This window comes from Macaca fascicularis, chromosome 16 (genome assembly GCF_037993035.2).
Source record: "Macaca fascicularis isolate 582-1 chromosome 16, T2T-MFA8v1.1".
NCBI lineage: Eukaryota > Metazoa > Chordata > Mammalia > Primates > Cercopithecidae > Macaca > Macaca fascicularis.
In genome coordinates this window covers 62860112-62874352 of record NC_088390.1, presented here as the reverse complement: position 1 = coordinate 62874352, position 14241 = coordinate 62860112, and the positions used below count along the sequence as shown (strand labels likewise).

At 49.6% G+C, this 14241-nt stretch overlaps 1 protein-coding gene across 8 annotated transcripts; it reads left to right on the top strand.

Annotated features, from left to right (window-relative positions):
* Positions 1-45: 45 nt before the first annotated feature.
* On the top strand, positions 46-14118 carry NT5C3B (5'-nucleotidase, cytosolic IIIB). Of its 8 annotated transcripts, XM_005584199.5 has the most exons (9): positions 46-113; positions 338-436; positions 1021-1090; positions 1177-1223; positions 4808-4893; positions 6367-6456; positions 8728-8890; positions 10339-10539; positions 13062-14118. In XM_005584199.5, exons 1-9 carry the CDS (start codon positions 102-104, stop codon positions 13194-13196), a joined length of 903 nt encoding a protein of 300 aa, XP_005584256.3. In that variant the 5' UTR covers positions 46-101; the 3' UTR covers positions 13197-14118. The 8 variants fall into 8 exon arrangements, with proteins under 8 accessions (XP_005584256.3, XP_015293976.1, XP_005584257.3 ...); XM_015438490.4 differs by lacking the exon at positions 338-436; XM_005584200.5 differs by lacking the exon at positions 6367-6456.
* The last annotated feature ends 123 nt before the right edge of the window (positions 14119-14241 follow it).

Genomic DNA, 14241 nt, shown 5'->3' with positions numbered 1-14241 from the left:
CGCCCCCGGCCCCGCCGGCCTCCAGGCGGGAGGCGACGCCTGCGCAGTGCGGTCGCGGGGCTGTCGTTGTCCCCCGCGCCACCGACCGGGCCTCGAACGGGATGGCGGAGGAGGTGAGGAGGGAGGAAGCGTCCGGAGTGGGGCGGGCCCGGACTCCGACCCCCGGGGCGCTCCGAGCCCCCCAGCGGGTCACCGAGGCACCACCGATCCACCCAGGCCAGTAGCCGCCCCATTGCGCACCCCGGCCCAGCTTCACACGCGCGCCCGAGCGAGCCCCGGGCTCCCCTCGGACCCAGCGCGGCGCGGGGGTCAGTGGTTCTCTCGGGTCTCGGGACAGGTGAGCACCCTGATGAAGGCCACGGTCCTGATGCGGCAGCCTGGGCGGGTGCAGGAGATCGTGGGCGTCCTCCGCAAGGGCGGCGGAGAGAGGTTACAGGTACCTCGGAGGCGGGCGGGGGCCGGCAGGGCTGGGGGCGGCTGGGGAGGCTTCCAGCCCATTGGGTCTTCCCGCTTTGCTCTGCTGCGGACCCCTGCTAGCTCCCCACCCTAAGAAATGGCCGGGAACTTGAAGGAGAGCAGGTTGGTTCCCCTGTCCTGAATCCCAGATTTCAGATTTCTCAATATGGTCATGCTGCTTCCTCTAATTGGACAGAAGGCGCCCCACACCAGTACCTGGGGCCTTATCCTCCCCAAGCCAGCGGCTCTCCAGTAAGTTGAAGATATCCAGATGGGCCGTAATGGTAGAGATCTCTTAGGAAGGACCTGAAATTGAAGGAGTCAGAGGGGTCCTGAGTATTTCACCCTCGCCCCTACACTAGGAGACTGCGTTTTCCTCAGGGTTAACGGGTACTAATTAAGATCACTTCCCCTCTAAACCTCTGTGTCACTCAGTAACTCCTCCACCGCTTTGCCTACCATCCTTGCCAGTGAGCTGTTTTGATTTCCATAATCATCCTCTGGCTGAGGCAGGGCCACATTAGAAGGTGCCTATTTAGGCATCATCTCTCTTTTGCCTTACAGGTGATTTCTGATTTTGACATGACCTTGAGCAGGTTTGCATATAATGGAAAGCGATGTCCTTCTTCTTACAGTAAGTCACATTCTAGCTTGCCTTGTTGGGCTTGACAAGATGATGGGTTCTAAGGGACAAGTAAAAGGAGTTTTCTCTTTTTCCAGATATTCTGGATAATAGCAAGATCATCAGTGAGGAGTGTCGGAAAGAGGTGGGTTGCTCCCGTCCTTTGCTCAGAAATGGTTGTCATATGCTACTTCAAATGGTTCCTGATTGGAACCAAAGGTTCCTGTATAGAGACCTTAGAAAATTAATTTTTAAAAAATTGTTGTTTTGCTAAGGAGGATCTAGTTTTAATACATTAAGACAGCTTTTCCTTACTGGCCAGGACATATGATGATTAATGGTTGGAACTGGACATTATACTTAGAGTTGGCTATAGAGTTTACAAGAGATTTGAACATTATGGAGGTTCAGCAACTTACCCAGGGTCATACAGCCAAATAGCAGAGCTTGTTTGTTTGTTTGTTTTGAGACAGAGTCTCACTCTATCACCCAGGCTGGAGTGCAGTGGCTTGATCATTACTCAGGCTCGAGCGATCCTCCTGCCTTAGCCTACCGAGTAGCTGGAACTACAGGCATGTGCCGTTACACCTAGCTAATTTAAAAAATTTTTTGTAGAGATGGGGTCTCACTATGTTGCCTAGGTTGGTCTTGAACTCCTGAACTCAAGCAATCCTCCTGCCTCAGCCTCCCCAAAGTGTTGGGCTTATAGGCATGAGCTACCGCACCTGGCCTTTTTAAAAGAAAATTTATATTCTTCTGTTGGGTTCTAGTGTGTGTCTCTGTGTGTGTGTACACATGTATGTGTGTGTGTGTGTGTATGTGTGTGTGTGTGTGTGTGTGTATATATATATATATATATTTTTTTTTTTTTTTTGAGACAGAGTCTTGCTCTATCGCCCAGGCTGGAGTGGCATAATCTCAGCTCACTGCAACCTGGGTTCAAGCAATTCTCATGCTTCAGCCTCTCGAGTAGTAGCTGGGATTAGGGGCATGCACCACCATGCCCGGCTAATTTTTATATTTTTAGTAGAGATGGGGTTTCGCCATGTTGGCCAGACTGGTCTCAAACTCCTGGCCTCAAGGGGTCTGCCCACCTTGACCTCCCAAAATGCTAGGATTACAGGCCTGGGCCATCACGTCCAGCTGAGTTCTAGTATATTTTTATTTTTATTTTTATTTATTTATTTATTTATTTTTGAGATGGAGTTTCGCGCTTATTGCCTAGGCTGGAGTGCAATGGTGCAGTCTCAGCTCACTGCAACCTCCTCCTCCCGGGTTCAAGCAATTCTCCTGCCTCAGCCTCCCGAGTAGCTGGGATTACTGGCATGCACCACCGTGCCCAGCTAATTTTTGTAGTTTTAGTAGAGACGGGGTTTCACCATGTTGGCCAGTCGGGTCTCGAACTCCCAACCTCAGGTGATCCGCCCGCCCGCCTTGGCCTCCCAAAGTGCTGGGATTACAGGCGTGAGCTATCTTGCCCGGCCTAATTTTTAGAAAAATGTTCTCACTCCAAAAAACACATACATTGAGAATCTTAATACATTTCAGGAGTTTTCTGCCTTTGTTACTATGTCAGCTTTGCATTTAATCTTCTTTTGGACAGATGGACAGGGATTCCATTTGATCTTGTAATGTTCCTGAGAATCACTCATGTATTAAAATTCTTTACTTGGTCAATTCTCATTTTTACTGGGCACTGTTATTGACTGGCTCTGTGTGACACATGATCCCTGGAACAGCTCCTTTAGAGTGTTAAAGTCTTGGCACATAGAAGGAAACCTTGGAGGAAACACATGTAGATGCTGTGCATTCACATGATATTGACACTTTGACGGAATTGTCCACCAACATGCTGTGTCCCAAAGTACAGTCTTCTAGTTAAATTTAATTTTTTTTTTTTTTGGCCATATCTGTGTATCACCTTTACTAGATCTTTCTCTAAATTGGCCTGCTTTTTTTTTTTGTTTGTTTGTTTGTTTGTTTGTTTTTTTGAGACGGAGTCTCGCTCTGTCACCCAGGCTGGAGTGCAGTGGCGCGATCTCGGCTCACTGCAAGCTCCGCCTCCTGGGTTTACGCCATTCTCCTGCCTCAGCCTCCTGAGTAGCTGGGACTACAGGCGCCCGCCACCGCGCCCGGCTAATTTTTTGTATTTTTAGTAAAGACGGGGTTTCACCGTGGTCTCGATCTCCTGACCTTGTGATCCGCCCGCCTCGGCCTCCCAAAGTGCTGGGATTACAGGCGTGAGCCACCGCGCCCGGCCTGGCCTGCTTTTAAAAATTGTAATTAACTTATAAAGAAACAGGCTGGGTGTGGTGGTTCACGCCTGTAATCCCAGCATTTCTGGGAGGCCGAGGACGGCAGCTTGGTTGAGGTCAGGAGATCGAGACTAGCCTGGACAACATGGCGAAACCCTGTCTCTATGAAAAATACAAAAAATTAGCTGGGAGTAGTGGTGCATGCCTATAATCCCAGCTACTTGGAAGGCTGAGGCAGGAGAATAGCTTGAACCTGCGAGGCAGAAATTGCAGGGAGATCGCGCTCCAGCCTAGGCAACAGACAGAACCAGATTCTGTCTCAAAAAAAAAAAAAGAGCCTGGAGCGGTGGCTCACTTCTGTAATCCCAGCACTCTGGGAGGCTGAGGCAAGTGGATCATGGGGTCAGGAGTTTGAGACCAGACTGGCCAACCTGGTGAAACCTCGTCCCTACTAAAAATACAAAAATTAGCTGGGCACGGAGGCACATGCCTGTAGTCCCAGCTACTCGGGAGGCTGAGGCAGAAGAATTGCTTGAACCCGGGAGGCGGAGGTTGCATGAGCCGAGATTTCGCCCCTGCACTCCAGCCTGGGTGACAGAGTGAGACTTTGTCTCAAAAAAAAAAAAAATTCTACATGAAAATGAATCCAAAACTACTGAGTTGAAAAGCGCTCCTCCATGAATTCCCTCAAGTTATCTTACCTATCACCTGAGAAAGTGGACCATATTCTGCAAAACACAGCATTAAGTAAGTTCTTACTGGTTAAGCCCTGACGATTCAGCTAATTAATACCAGCAAAAAAAATCTTAGTACCCTTCTTCTCTGATAGTAAAATCTCATAGTGCTGACTTTTAGACCTCACTCTCAGGGTGAGTGCAAAGGAATGACCAGCTCTGTGGGTCCAGGTGCTCCCTGGACTTCACCAAATAGATAAAAATGTGAGTGTATTGAGCAATTATGTTGGAAGATAAGAAGAGAAGAGAAACTTAGGTCTTATAAACGACACGTCCCCAAAGGAAAACTTGAAGAAAATTTCATGTAACACTCTCTTAAATGAAGTTGCATCTTCTTTTTTTTTGAGACATGGTTTTACTCTGTGGCCCAGGCTGGAGTGCAGAGGTATGATATCGTCTTGGCTCACTGCAGCCTCCGCCTCTTGGGTTCGAACCATTCTCATTCTTCAGCCTCTTGAGTAGCTGGGATTAAAGGCACGTGCCACTACACCCGCTAATTTTTGTATTTTTTTAGTAGAGACAGGGTTTTACCATGTTGGCCAGGCTGGACTCAAACTCCTGACCTCAAGTGATCCACCTACCTTGGCCTCCTAAAGCACTGGGATTGCAGATGTGAGCCACCGCCTCTGGCCATGAAGTTGCCTCTTCTAGGTGACTTTTTTCTCATACTAAGCTGTAGGACTTTGCAGGGAAGAACTTGATATAGACTAATGGCCTTTCTCCCCATTTGGATATCCCAGCTCACAGCGCTCCTTCACCACTATTACCCAATTGAGATCGACCCACACCGGACCATCAAGGAGAAGCTACCTCATATGGTGGAATGGTGAGTGATGGTGGTGGAGAAAAGCTTCTGGGCCCTTGAGATGGAGTAGGCTGGAGGGGCGTAGTTTTCCAGACCTTTGATGAGATGACAGACTCCCTTACTTTACTGAGGGCTTAATTTAATGTTATTAGTCCAACTATTGGAACAAACTTTTCAGATGAACCCGGGGCTTTTTGTGGCTGCTGCTGGAGTGGAGACCCTCAGAAAATCCTTGGAATAAGTTAAAGACCGTTGGTGTCGGGGAATAAGTGCTTTGTGGAAGTGACTCTTAGTCTGTTTTGTGCTGCTGTCACGGAATAACAGACTAGGTAATTTATATATTTTTTCTATTTTTTGAGACAGGGTCTTGCTCTGTTGCCCAGGCTGGAGTCCAGTGGCATGATCGTGGCTCCCTGTAGCTTCGACCACCTGGGCTGAAGCGATTCTCCCATTTCAGCTCGTGCCACCGTGCCTGGCTCATTTTTTCTATTTTTAGTAGAGATGGGGTCTCACCATGTTACCCAGGCTATTTTCAACTCCTAAGCTCAAGTGATCCTCCCACTTGGGCTTCCCAAAATCCTGGGGTTACAGGCGTGAGCCACTGCACCCAGCCTAGACTGGGTAATGTATAATGAATAGCAATTTATTGGCACACAGTTCTGAAAGCAGAGAAGTCCAATATCGAAGGACTGGCTGGCATTTGGTGAGGGCCTTCTTCTTGCTGCATTATCTCATTGTGGAAGGGCAAAGAGGGTGGGGGAGAGAGAAAGAGAAAAAGAGGAGTTCTTTTTATAAGGAATCTGTGATAATGACATTAATCCATTCATGAGGACGGTGCCCCCATGACACCTCTCATTAGGCCCCATCTCTCAACACCTCCACATTGGGGATCAAGTTTCCAACACATTCAAACCACAGCAACCCTCATCACTGGAGAGAGCCCCAGTTCTCCAGATAGAGTGGTCGCGGAGGAAGGGACTCAGAAGAGCGCCAGCTCCAGCAGCCAGCTTGCCCAGCACTTGTCTCTGTTGGGTTGCTTTCTCATCCTCTTCCTTTCTTTTTTTTTGAGATGGAGTCTCACTCTGTCACCCAGGCTGGAGTGCAGTGGCCCAGTCTTGGCTCACTGCAACTTCCCCCTCCTGGGTTCAAGTGATTCTCCAGCCTCAGCCTCCCAAGTACCTGGGACTACGGGCACCCGCCACCACATCCAGCTAATTTTTGTATTTTTAGCAGAGATGGGGTTTCGCCATGTTGGCCAGGCTGGTCTCGATCTCCTGATCTCAGGTGATCCACCCGCCTTGACCTCCCAAAGTGCTGGGATTACAGGCATGAGCCACCGTGCCTGGCCACCGTCTTCCTTTTAAAGGCAGCTAATGTAAGGATGAGGCCTCTGTCGGCAATGCTGTCAGAGGGCACTTGGCTCTGTAAAGGGAAAGGAGGAATTATTTACTTGAGTGATTTGAATTTGGGGTTTTCTGGGGTGTCTGTTTCTAGGTGGACCAAAGCGCACAACCTCCTGTGTCAGCAGAAGATTCAGAAGTTTCAGATAGCCCAGGTGGTTAGAGAGTCCAGTGCAATGCTCAGGTGAGCGTCTTGCTCTGGAAAACATTTCTATCGGACTATTTAAAAGTGTTTTCTTCAAAAAAAAAAGAGGCAGGGGAAGAGCAGAGAGGAGTTAGTTGCTTAAAGGACCGGAAGGGACATGGCGCTATGAACAACTGATGTGATACAGCTAAAGAATGTCTTACCCTTGCTAGGAAACAGTCAGCAGGTAGTGGATGTAGTAAAAAATGGCAGGGCACCATCTCTGAGAACAAACCAAGTCTAGCTCATCTTTCTTTCTTGCTTGCTTGCTTGCTTGCTTGCTTGCTTTCCTTTCTTTCCCTTTCTTTCCCTTTCTTTCCCTCTCCTCTCCTCTTCCCTCTCCTCCCCACCCCTCCCCTCCCCTCCCCTCTCCTTTTCTTTTTTCTTTCACGGAATCTCACTCTGTCGCCAGGCTGGAGTGCAGTGGCGCGATCTCAGCTCACTGCAACCTCCACCTCCTGGGTTCAAGCGATTCTCCTGCCTCAGCCTCCCGAGTAGCTGGGATTACAGGTGCCCACCACCACGCCATGCTAATTTTTGTATTTTTAGTACAGACAGGGTTTCACCATGTTGGCCAGATGGTCTCAATCTCTTGACCTTGTGATCCGCCCGCCTTGGCCTCTCAAAGTGCTGGGATTACAGGCGTGAGCCACCGCACCCCACCAAGTCTAGCTCATTTTTCACAATGGTAAAAGACTTTTGGGGTCCCTCTGGTGACTGGTGTTCATGGCAACTGGGAGTTGGCTAGGCTGGGACGCTTGATCATTGGCGGCCTTCACTGAACAGCTGTCTCCGCTGGAGATTTCTTTCCTGGAGGAGGGACCAGGGCTCATAAAGGAAGGAGTGACATGGATGCCTGCCCTCAAGGGTTGTGCTTCCTAACTGAGGAGATTGGCTAGCTCCTCAAAAGTCAAGACAGTGGAGACCTCTGCTGACCCAGTAAGTGCCGGGGTGGGAGTGGGTGTGCCCTAGTGAAGGTGCCCAGGTCAGCTGCCTGGTTGTATTGACAGCAACAGAAAACATATGCCTACCTTCTGCCACAGCAGCATCTCTCCCAGGTATGTACCCCAGAGAAATGAGGGCATGTAGCCACTGTAAGATGTGCACAGGGTATTCGTGGCAGCTGTATCCATAACAGCTGAAATCTGGAAATCTCTCAACTGTCTATCAAGAAGAAGCTGGGTAGATAAATTGTGGCATATTTATATGGTGGAATAATGCTGAATAGCAGTGACAGAGAATAAACTAATTACATGCAAAATACAAATAAACTACATAGCATTATACTGAACAAAATAAGCCAGGCACAAAAGAGTACATTGTGTATGAGTCCATTTATATGAAGTTCAAGGACAGGCAAAGCTAATCAATGGGAGGGATGATATTGACTGGGAGAGATCACGAGGGAGCCTCAAGCTAGTTAGTAACATGGGTGTATACGTATGGCAAAATTAACTGAGCTGAACACTTAGGATTAGCACTCTTTAGCCACTTATTGAATATATCATATGCTCCATTTTATTTTATTTTTATTTTATTTATTTATTTTTTGAGCTGGAGTCTCATTCTTTTTTTTTTTTTTTTTTTTTTTTTTTGAGACAGAGTCTCACGCTGTTGCCCAGGCTGGAGTGCAGTGGCGCGATGTCGGCTCACTGCAAGCTCCGCCTCCCAGGTTCCCGCCATTCTCCTGCCTCAGCCTCCTGAGTAGCTGGGACTACAGGCGCCCGCCACCGCGCCCGGCTAATTTTTTTTGTATTTTTAGTAGAGACGGGGTTTCACTGTGGTCTCGATCTCCTGACCTTGTGATCCGCCCGCCTCGGCCTCCCAAAGTGCTGGGATTACAGGCTTGAGCCACCGCGCCCGGCCGAGTCTCATTCTTTTGCCCAGGCTGGAGTGCAATGGCGTGATCTTGCCTCACGCCTATAATCCCAGCACTTTGGGAGGCCAAGGTGGATGAGTTGCTTGAGCCCAGGAGTTCGAGACCAGCCTGGGCAATGTAGGAAAACCCCATCTCTACAAAACATAAAAAAATTAGCCAGGTGTGGTGGCGCACACCTGTGGTCTCAGCTAGTTGGGAGGCTGAGGCGGGTGGATCACCTGAACCCAGGAGGTTGAGGTCACAGTGAACTGTGATTGTGCCACTGCACTCCGGCCTGGGCAACAGAGCAAGACCCTGTCTCACAAAAAACCCAAAACACAAATAACCCTAGTAGGAAACAAAGAACAGCAGCAGAGGCAGTGCCATTTCAGAATTCCTCCATCTCTTTTCAGGGAGGGATACAAGACCTTCTTCAACACACTCTACCATAACAACATTCCTCTTTTCATCTTTTCTGCGGGCATTGGTGATATCCTGGAAGAAATTATCCGACAGATGAAAGTTTTCCACCCCAACATCCACATCGTGTCTAACTACATGGATTTTAATGAAGATGTGAGCCAAATCTTGTTTGGGCTGGGAAAGGACGAGGGGTGGGGACCACCAGCCAGGGCGGTTAACTCTGCATGAACCCTAACCTGGGGAAGAAGGGGAGGTAAGCCACACTGGCTTCTTCGCCCTCTTGCAGTTGTTTATGGGTTACTTTTCGGCCAGGCGCTGTGGCTCAGACCTGTATTCCCAGCACTTTGGGAGGCTGAGGCAGGCAGATCACTTGAGGTCAGGAGTTCGAGACCAGCCTGGCCAACATGGTGAAACTCCGTTTCTACTAAAAATACAAAAATAGGCCGGGCGCGGTGGCTCAAGCCTGTAATCCTAGCACTTTGGGAGGCCGAGACGGGCGGATCACGAGGTCAGGAGATCGAGACCATCCTGGCTAACATGGTGAAACCCCGTCTCTACTAAAAAATACAAAAAACTAGCCGGGCGAGGTGGCGGGCGCCTGTAGTCCCGGCTACTCGGGAGGCTGAGGCAGGAGAATGGCATAAACCCAGGAGGCGGAGCTTGCAGTGAGCTGAGATCCGGCCACTGCACTCCAGCCTGGGCCACAAAGCGAGACTCCGTCTCAAAAAAAAAAACAAAAAACAAAAATAAGCCGGGCATGGAGGTGTGCAGCTGTAATCCCAGCTACTTGGGAGGCTGAGGCAGGAGAATTGCCTGAACCCAGGAGGCAGAGGTTGCAGTGAGCCAAGATCGTACCACTGCACTCCAGCCTGGGCAACAGAGCAAGACTGTGTTCAGAAAAAAACAAAAACAAAAAAACTTTCAAAGGATCCTCTCTCTTTGGTGTTTGCCTGACAGTCAACTCTCTGCCCTGGGGTACCTAATTTATGGGCCTGCCCTGCCCCATGTCACTGTCATGTGTTATGTGCCATCCTGGGTCCTGAAGGGCGTGGGCTTTGATTTGTTTTTCCCAAGCCGGAGGTGGGCTGCTCCAGCTCATCCACGTTCTGACTCTTTTCCCCATAAAACTGATGGTTGGAATTTTCATCACGTTGACCTGCAGGGAAGAGGTGGCCCGCAGCTGAGCATTAGCACACGTGTAACCTGAGCGGCATTTATATCACAGCTTCGTGCATCCACCAGAACAGATGATCTGCGATATTGGGTGGCTCCTGTTCATTTAAACTAGGAGTTACCCCTGTCGTCAATATTTAGGCTTTGTGGGCCGTGGCATCACTGTTGCAACTGCCCAACTTTGCCTTTATAGCACAAAAAAGCAGCCATAGGCATCATGTAAACAAAGGAGTTTGGCTGTATCCCAATACAGCTTTATTTACAAAAGCAGGCCAAGTCTGGCCCAGGGGCCCTAGTTTAGGCTACAGTGAAGTTTTGGCATTATCTATCACTTTTGGGATTCCCTTTTCTGTGACAGAGACAGTGGAGAGCTGATGCCACATGGGTCCCTGCGGCCCTTCCATCTGTCTCTTGTCTTCGTTATTTAGGGTTTTCTCCAGGGATTTAAGGGCCAGCTCATACACACATACAACAAGAACAGCTCCGTGTGTGAGAACTCTGGTTACTTCCAGCAACTTGAGGGCAAAACCAATGTCATCCTGCTGGGAGACTCCATCGGGGACCTCACCATGGCCGATGGGGTTCCTGGTGTGCAGAACATTCTCAAGATTGGCTTCCTGAATGACAAGGTGGGTAGAGGACCAGGGCTGCTTCTCTTCATGGCTTTCTTCTCTTTGAATGCCCGTTAACAAATGCCTTTGAACACTTTGAATTCATTATTTTATTTTATTTTATTTTATTTTATTTTATTTTATTTTATTTTATTTTATTTTATTTTTGAGACAGAGTCTCGCTCTGTCACCCAGGCTAGAGTGCAGTGGCGTAATCTTGGCTTACTGCAACTTCCACCTCCCAGGTTCAAGTGATTCTTCTGCCTCAGCCTCCTGAGTAGCTGAGACTATAGGTGCGCGCCACCATGCCTGGCTCATTTTTGTATTTTTACTAGAGATGGGATTTCACCATGTTGGCCATGGCTGGTCTTGAACTCCTGACCTCAAGTGATTCGCCCACCTTCACCTCCCAAAGTGCTGGGATTACATGCGTGAGCCACTGCGCCCAGCCACCTTTGAACACCTTCTATATGCTAGACACTAGGTAAAATATTATGGTCACAGAAGGAAGCTGTATTCTCTTGCAGCGCATAATCTCGTAGGAAACAGAAACCCAGTGATTACAGCTTTGTCTTACCACATGACCTTACAGGCGTTCAGAGAGAGGATCAGGCCGGGCATGGGATCCTAGCCTCAGTTTACTGATTGTGCACTGCACTGTCACTCCTCTCAGCATTTCATGGATATTAATTCATTTGATTTTTATAACCCCTTAAGGTAGTGACTGTTATCCTCATTTTACAGATGAGGAAACTGAGGCCTGGGGTTAAGTAACTTGCCTAAGATGATAGAGTTCAGGAAATAGTGGGGCTGATTACCAGTCCTCCTACATCCTACTGGAAGGCATGATTGAGATGGGAGATGTTGGTATTGAGGACATGGGTTTATTTTTTATTTTTTATTTTTTTTGAGACAGAGTCTCGCTCTGTCACCCAAGCTGGAGTGCAGTGATGAAATCTTGGTTCACTGCAACCTCCGCCTCCTGCGTTCTAGCGATTCTCCTGCCTCAGCCTCCCGAGTAGCTGGGATTACAGGTGCCTGCCACCATGCCCAACTTAATTTTTGTGTTTTTAGTATAGACAGGGTTTCAGCATGTTGGCCACACTGGTCTTGAACTCCTGACCTCAGATGATCCACCTGCCTCGGCCTCCCAAAGTGCTGGGATTACAGGTGTGAGCCACTGCGCCCAGCCGAGGACATGGTTTTATAATTTAGAGAAGAAAAGTAACAAGAACAGATCGGGGACTGACGGGGGTAAAAGCAGCATTGTCATAAAGGGGCTGAAATACGGGGTAAAGCCAGGCAGCTGCCAGGGTGCCTCCCCGCAGCCTGCAGGCACCGGAGCCCACCAGAATACTCAGGCCGGATGAAACTGGGTCCTGTTGGGCGTGGTGGCTCATGCCTGTAATCCCAGCACTTTGGGAGGCCGAGGCAGGCAGATCATGAAGTCAGGAGTTCGAGACCAGCCTGACCAACATGGAGAAACCCCATCTCTACTAAAAGTACACAATTAACCGGGTGTGGTGGTGCACGCCTGTAATCCCAACTACTCAGGAGCCCGAGGCAGGAGAATCGCTGGAACCCAGAGGTGGAGGTTGCAGTGAGCTGAGATGGCGCCGCTGCACTCCAGCTTTGGTGACAGAGCGAGACTCCGTCTCAAAAAAACTAACAAAAAAACTGGGTCCTGGTCGGGTACAGTGGCTCATGCCTGTAACCCACCCCCCCAATTTTGGGAAGCCAAGGCAGGGGGATCATTTGAGGCCAGAGTTCAACACCAGCCTGGGCAACATAATGAGACCCTGTCTCAACAACAACACAAATTAGCTGGTGTGGTGAGCATGCCTGTAGTTCTAGCTGCGCAGGAGGCTGAGGCAGGAAGATCACTTGAGTCCCGGAGGTCAAAGCTGCAGTGAGCCAAGGTTATGCCACTGCACTTCAGCCTGTGCAGCAGAGTCAGACCCTATCTCAAAAAGAAAGAAAGAAAGAAATTCAATCCAGATGGATTAGAGGCAACATCTGTTTTTTTTGTTTGTTTGTTTTTTTGAGACAAGGCCTCACTCTGTCACCTAGACTGGAGTGTCGTGGCTCAGTCTTGGCTCACTGTAGCCTTAATTTCCTGGGCTCAAGTGATCCTCCTGCCTCAGCCTCCCAAGTAGCTGGGACTACAGGCACCCACCCCCATGCCCGGCCAATTTTTGTAGAGATGGGGTTTTGCCATGTCGCCTGGGCCGGTCTCAAACTCTTGGGCTCAGATGATCCTTCTACCTCAGCCTCCCAAAGTGGCAACATCTGTTTTTTTGTTTTTATTCCTTGTTACTATCCTTTGGTATTGACCCAAGGGTTCATTGTGATAGCCCATGCCCATCCCTCATCTGTCTCCAAAGGGTAGTTCCGGTAACCTTGAACTCCTCTGGCTCTCAAAAGGGAGCTGGGAGTTGCTGCTTGAATGCTCTCCTCCCCAGCCCCAGGGGCTTTGAGAGTGAGCTACGGAGGGTGGGGCATCTGGGGACCCTCAGGCTTCTTATTCTCACTCCGGGCAGGTGGAAGAGCGGCGGGAGCGCTACATGGACTCCTATGACATCGTGCTGGAGAAGGACGAGACTCTGGATGTGGTCAATGGGCTGCTGCAGCACATCCTGTGCCAGGGGGACCAGCTGGAGATGCAAGGCCCCTGAGGGCACAGGCTTCAGCCCGACCTGCAGGCCGTGGTGAGGAGTCCGCTCCCCCATGGACACAGAGCAGAGGCCAGGGTGGCCAGCAACGGCTGGGTCCTTCCATACCCCTCCGTCCTCCTTTCCCTGAGCACCTTCATCACCAGAGGCTTGAAGGAGCCCCGCCATGTGGCAGGGTACAAGCACTGGTCCTGGTGAACCTTGGACCACAGCATGTCAGTGCTCTAGGGATTGTCTATTCCAGGGATTTTTTTCAACACTTTTAAAAATGGGAAGTTGTTCTTCAAACAAATATAATGTGCGAAACAGATCAAAATTTTTAAAATGAAAAAAGCAGCTGTTCTGATTCAGGGGATGTGGGTGGGGGTAGAACCTGGACCTCTTGGCCCTGGGGGCACAAGTGATGCTTCTAGGAACACAGTTTGGGAACCACCACAAATTGGCCTGGGACCCCGTCCAAGCACAGCCTGATTGTGTCTGGTTCAGGGTGGGGTTGAAAGGGTATTTTCTAGCCTACAGTGGTTTGACTTTATTCTGATTCAGCCATCAAACTTGAAATTCATTTGGGATCGGTGGGGTTGAGGCAACCCTCTCTGAGAGCCCCCTCTTTGGGGATCCCTGAGGGGATGCATTCGGGTGTGGATGTCCCCCTATGCCCTAGGCTCTCCTTTCACCTCTTCTGGGTCGGGGCCACCAAAGTGGATGACCTGAAAAGGGGAATTTAGAGCAGGGACCTGAGGGTCCCAAGGTGAAAGAAGTGATGTGTGCACTGTGGTCTTGCATTCTTGGGCTGACCCTGAAGAGCCAGTTCAGCATTGTCTTAGCTTTAGAGGAAATCACCGGCACCTTTCCTGCAGTGTTTGACTAGCCGTTGGAAAGTTCTGTTATTCTGCAGATGTGAACCGGGAGGTAATACAGATGTTACTGAAGGCCTGCGGTGTGCCAGGTGCCGCTCTGGGCATTTGGGTGTCTGCCAGTTGACCCTCACAATGACCCCACAAGTAGGTGCACCTCCTCCTGCTTCCAGATGGCTCAGGCAGGATGAGTA